Genomic DNA, 4,937 nt, shown 5'->3' on the forward strand with positions numbered 1-4,937 from the left:
ACAACGAACTTTGTTTTGGGCTGGTTGGGGTCTCTTATCTACTGCAAACAGACAGAAGGAAAACATATGAAAATGGTAGGTTGAATTTACATGACAGCAACATCAAATGATTTGAAGGAAAAATAAATCCTCAATAAGAATATAACGAACTTCTGAATCTCTTCTTACGAACTTCAATTAACAGGCAAACGTTCATAAAAGTAGAAGTAGAAAAAAAACACATTTAATACTTAAGATCACCAGCACTTGAAATCTGGTAGTGTATCCAGTTACATGGGCATACGAGTGCACTGTATAATTAGGATTATTGGCATTATACAGCATTGTAAACCAGTATTTTCCAAATCTCGCACTATAGGATAAATTATTAGTAACCCTAATCACTTGCTCTAGTCAAAGTGCAAATGCCCTGTAGGCTTTATAAAAGGAGATCATTTGTGCGTACATTTTAGCTCACTATCTTTTCTAATTTAATTTGATTCTTTCAAAATTAGATTCATTTTCTTCATTCTTGACCTCGGCATTGAACTCCACCAGTTCAAGAAGAAGCATTATTCATCTGATCAATCATTAAGTCTCTTCCCGCTTTGTAATCTGATAAGAATTTGTGTGGGAGAAACACCGCCATTAACAAAAGAACAGTTTTTGAGACTGAGAACCCATTAAAGAGTAATATCACTATCTACATCTCAATTATTTTAGGAATTTATCGTGGTAGAAGAAAATGGTTCTATATTTATCATCTGCACCTCTATGCTCAATAGTCTGTTCTGGTTCGTAGACTCTCCCAAGCTGCTTTTATTTCTTCTTTTACATGTGTTTGATTTGATTGCCTCATTCTTTTTACATACCAATCAGGTTTGACTCTGAAATTGTATAGCTCTATGATTAATGAATCATGCATTTGTTGTATAGGTCTTCCGAGGCTTCAGCCAGCTTTTTCAATTAACATGAATAAGGCACAAAGAGTCTCGGACAACACCCAAATGGATGCAGTCTATAATAGGCTAAGGAAGCACTTCTCATACTTTGATGCAGAAAAAAACCCAAATCATCCAGTTTACATGGAAAATTCAGGGAGTAGCCAGTGTCCTGATGTAGTGATAGATTCTATGTCTAATTACATGAAATCTAAGTATGTTCAACTAGGAGCTGGATATGAACTTTCCATTAGAGCAAACGAAGTGGTAGATTCGGCTCATAGTTTCATGAAGACCTTTGTGAACGCTGATGAAGTTGGAGAGGTTGCATTAGGACCTTCATCTTCTCAACTTTTGAAAAATTTGAGTCACTGTTACTTGCAATTCGTTGAGGAAGGGGATGAAGTGATTGTACACGGGGCCAATCATGAAGCGAATGCTGGTCCGTGGGTTAAACTCGCAGAGGAGAAAGGGCTAAAGCTCAAGTTTTGGATGGTGAATGAAGATTTCAGTTCAAACTTGGAATCTCTTGGTAAGCTCTTATCCACTAAGACTAGAATTCTAGCAGTCCCGCATGTTTCCAACATTTTGGGAGAAATTCTAGATTTGAAAAAATTAGTGGAATTTGTTAGGAAGAAAGAAGGATGCAAGAGAACCAGAGTGATTGTGGATGGTGTGGCCTTTGCCCCACATGGAGCAATTGATGTAGCAAAGTGGGGTGTTGATTGGTATGTTTTTAGCATGTATAAGGTTTGTGGGCCTCACATGGCTGTTCTCTTTGGAACAAATGATGCCTTCAATGAAATCAAGGATGAAATGCCCAATTTCTTTTTTATTCCTAATCATGATTTCGGCAGTAAATTTGAACTTGGATGCCTCAATCATGAGGGTTGTGCGGGGGTTCTCGCACTCAAACAGTATCTACAACTTCTGGCACATGAAGAAAAGTCCTTTAATTTGGAGGCTTCTGAACAGGATGACTCAGTAAAAAATCTTCAAAAGCAGTTTTCTGCTATGAAAGTTGACGGTTCTTGTCTCTTTGATAGAGAGTTAATCAAGGCTTCTTTCCGCATGGTTAAATTGTTGGAGAAACCCTTGCAAAGTGCCTTGATTAGCTATCTTAGATCAAGATCAGATGTTCAAATCATAGGACCTCTTCATGCAGATGGAGAACGCAGGATTTCAACCATCTCTTTTGTTCACAGGGCTAAGAAGTCATCTGACATTGCTCAAGCTCTTTACAAAATGGGTTTCGCAATTAGGAATGGACATATGTATTCCTACAGGCTTATCTCAGCTCTGTGCTCGTCTGGCCTTCTATTTGACAATAATGTTAGTGAGGGTGTAGTGAGAATTTCAATGATGCATTACAATACTCCTAGTGAGGCTTCTTATCTCATCTCTTGTTTGAATGACATTCTGTAGTTGGACTAATAAATAGATGTGTAATACAATACTACTTTTATGAGGACCTCTCTGTTGTTGCAGCAGTTAATTATTTCAAAGGCGTCTAGGATGAATTGTTCTACTCTTAATTGCAATGCTTTGCCCCACATGCTTTAAAAAAAAAAATTGGACTTTTCCCCTCAACTATGGTTAGAGGATTCAAGCTCAATAATCCATAATACTCAAAAGAAGCAATTTTAGGACTCAATTCACATATGTTGATAAACATGAATTTCTCGGCTAAATTTGCACTTGTAATCATGACATTAATCCTTATGCAGTGTTTTTTCTATACTCACTTCAGTTACTTGTGTTTTTCAGTAGCTTAATATGAGTAACGTTGTGTCCTCCTTGGGCTGCTCGTAAATTTTTTAAAGCAACATCTATCAAAAGAAGAGTTTGATGGTCATCACAGATACATAATACTGTCTGCTGATAGATTGCTACTTGTCTTCCTGCAAGACCTCTTTTTCGGTATTTTAAAATTCCCATATACATTTTTCGTTTAGTGGGCAAACTCTCATGAAAAGTGCAAGAAAAAAATGTGCACAGTTTATTTAAATTGCCCTGGTCAAGCATTAGACTTTATGGCAACACTTCATCCTTAAAACCATTGAACAAACATATGGAATTAGAGCGTTAAATCAAGAAACAACTAACCAATGTTGCCATTGAGTTTCAAGTCCATGAGATGATTTACTTCTGCTGCAAAATTCTAGAGTGATCACATTGTTCATCTATATGCTCTTCTTCCATTGTTCTTGTAATTCCACTACCTCTGTGGGGATGAGATTAATTCACAAATTCATAATTGACACACATGATTTATCTGATGCGCATACTGACTGCAGCCAGTGCATCTCTTATGCGTCTTTTGTGTTATTTGACTATCACACTTTGAATTTCCTATCTTTTGGGGCATTTCACTATTGCGACGTGCTTGTCTTTCAGATGCATGTATGCTACCTTAAAGAAATTGCTCCAAGTAAGGCATACACAATCACTTTAAGTTGGGGGCACATGCTCTACTCAATGTTTACACTTTGTGCACACACCATGAGGTTTGGTTTGTACACTTCGATCGTACACCATGATATGTTGGCAGTCAAGTTTTCAGATTAATTTGCAAGCTGAGACTTTGTTTTGTAATCTGTGTTTGATGCATACTACACCATGTTGTAATCAACTTTTTTGAGGTTATTTGGCTAACTAAAGCTTTTACACCATGTTGTAATCAACTTTTTTGAGGTTATTTGGCTAACTAAAGCTTTTCTTTCTTATCTCTAGAGTCAACTAGCATAAAGAAACCTTGTTATGCTGGTTTGACTCTTGCATTGCTTACATGACTCATAGTAAGAAGAACTTTACTAGGCAAGGAAGTCATATCTCTTGTCTCCTCTCTTCTCATATTGCTCATAGTAAGCAGCACCTTAGTAGCCCAAGAAACCATGTGTCATCTTCATTTCTTTGTATGCTCCATGTGTATCTAAATGTGTTGTTAATATTGCTCCTTTTATTTTGACAGTTAGATGAGATGCCTCTCTTGTGTCTTGGTGAAAGTCTTTTGATGCTATCTTATACGTTACGAGGGTATGTGGGTAAGATCATACTCCATGCTAAAATGGGGGCTAAATGTAGTGTTACAAATTGTTTCCTCGTACAATTACATGCTCACTTAGGCCTCACTTTAGTGCTCCTATTTCCATGCCCCCTAATCTGATTGATCTTTCTTATCCCAAGGTCTGACATTGCAAGCATAATGTCTTTATGGTTCCCCTGGCCTCTTTTCCAGCCCTCCAGGATTGGACTAGGGTGCCTAGGTCCCAGTGGACTATGATGCTAGGAACCATATTCCTCTTGGACTATGGTGCTAGGTGCCAGTGACTAGCCAAAAACTACTCAAACTTGAATATGTTAACAGTCGGAATCAGGTGAGCCAAAAAACATTATCCATGTTGGTTCGCTTTGGGTTTATCACATGTTTTATTGAGGTTCACACTCCCTAACCTCATTTGGACATACACGCATCACACAACAAGTAATTCATCTCTCATTATTCATCAGGCTTTATGGAAGAAACATTTCATCTTAAAGAGTTAAATTTAGCAACAACTAGCCAATGTTGCCTCTGAGTCTGGATTCTGTAATATGATTTACGTAGCTGGAAATTCTAGTGTGATCACATTGTATTGGCTACCAAAAAGTATACTAACTGCTACATTTCTTTCAAGATTGAATCCTCTGTTGAAAAACAGATTATCTTCCAAGGTGTTTTATGTTCTTCAATTCAGCAGTCTATAGGGACCCTGGAATAAATAATCAACTTTAAATACCAAAAGAAAATACATTATATAATAATCTCATGTCAGGAGATTCTCTTTTCTATTTATTGATGTGTATATAGATTAAATAATAATCCAAGGTCAAACTTAGGGCTGACAGTGAAATTGCTTCTTTGATAGAAGTAGGGCTAGTCCAACCTACATAATCATAACTAGAGTCATATGATATGGTCAACGCTAGGAGAACAATGAAAACTTGCCCTTCATAAAAACTGTCAAAATCTTAGAA

The 4,937-nt window shown here is 37.1% G+C and overlaps 1 protein-coding gene across 1 annotated transcript; it reads left to right on the forward strand.

Moving 5' to 3' along the window:
• Positions 1-724: 724 nt before the first annotated feature.
• LOC149530880 (aminotransferase-like protein FGM3) lies at positions 725-2,345 on the forward strand. Its single transcript, XM_089811204.1, has 2 exons — positions 725-773; positions 916-2,345. Exons 1-2 carry the CDS (start codon positions 725-727, stop codon positions 2,343-2,345), a joined length of 1,479 nt encoding a protein of 492 aa, XP_089667330.1.
• The last annotated feature ends 2,592 nt before the right edge of the window (positions 2,346-4,937 follow it).

This window comes from Cupressus sempervirens, chromosome 11 (genome assembly GCF_028749045.1).
Source record: "Cupressus sempervirens isolate cs-2001-9-10 chromosome 11, ASM2874904v1, whole genome shotgun sequence".
Lineage (NCBI taxonomy): Eukaryota > Viridiplantae > Streptophyta > Pinopsida > Cupressales > Cupressaceae > Cupressus > Cupressus sempervirens.

What these genes read in the sequence shown, in the direction of transcription:
- LOC149530880 (XM_089811204.1), top strand. Translation starts at nt 725, where the DNA reads ATGGTTCTATATTTATCATCTGCACCTCTATGCTCAATAGTCTGTTCT. An exon ending in ATGCTCAATAGTCTGTTCTG is followed by an intron (nt 774 to 915) that starts GTTCGTAGACTC and finishes TTTGTTGTATAG; the next exon opens with GTCTTCCGAGGCTTCAGCCA.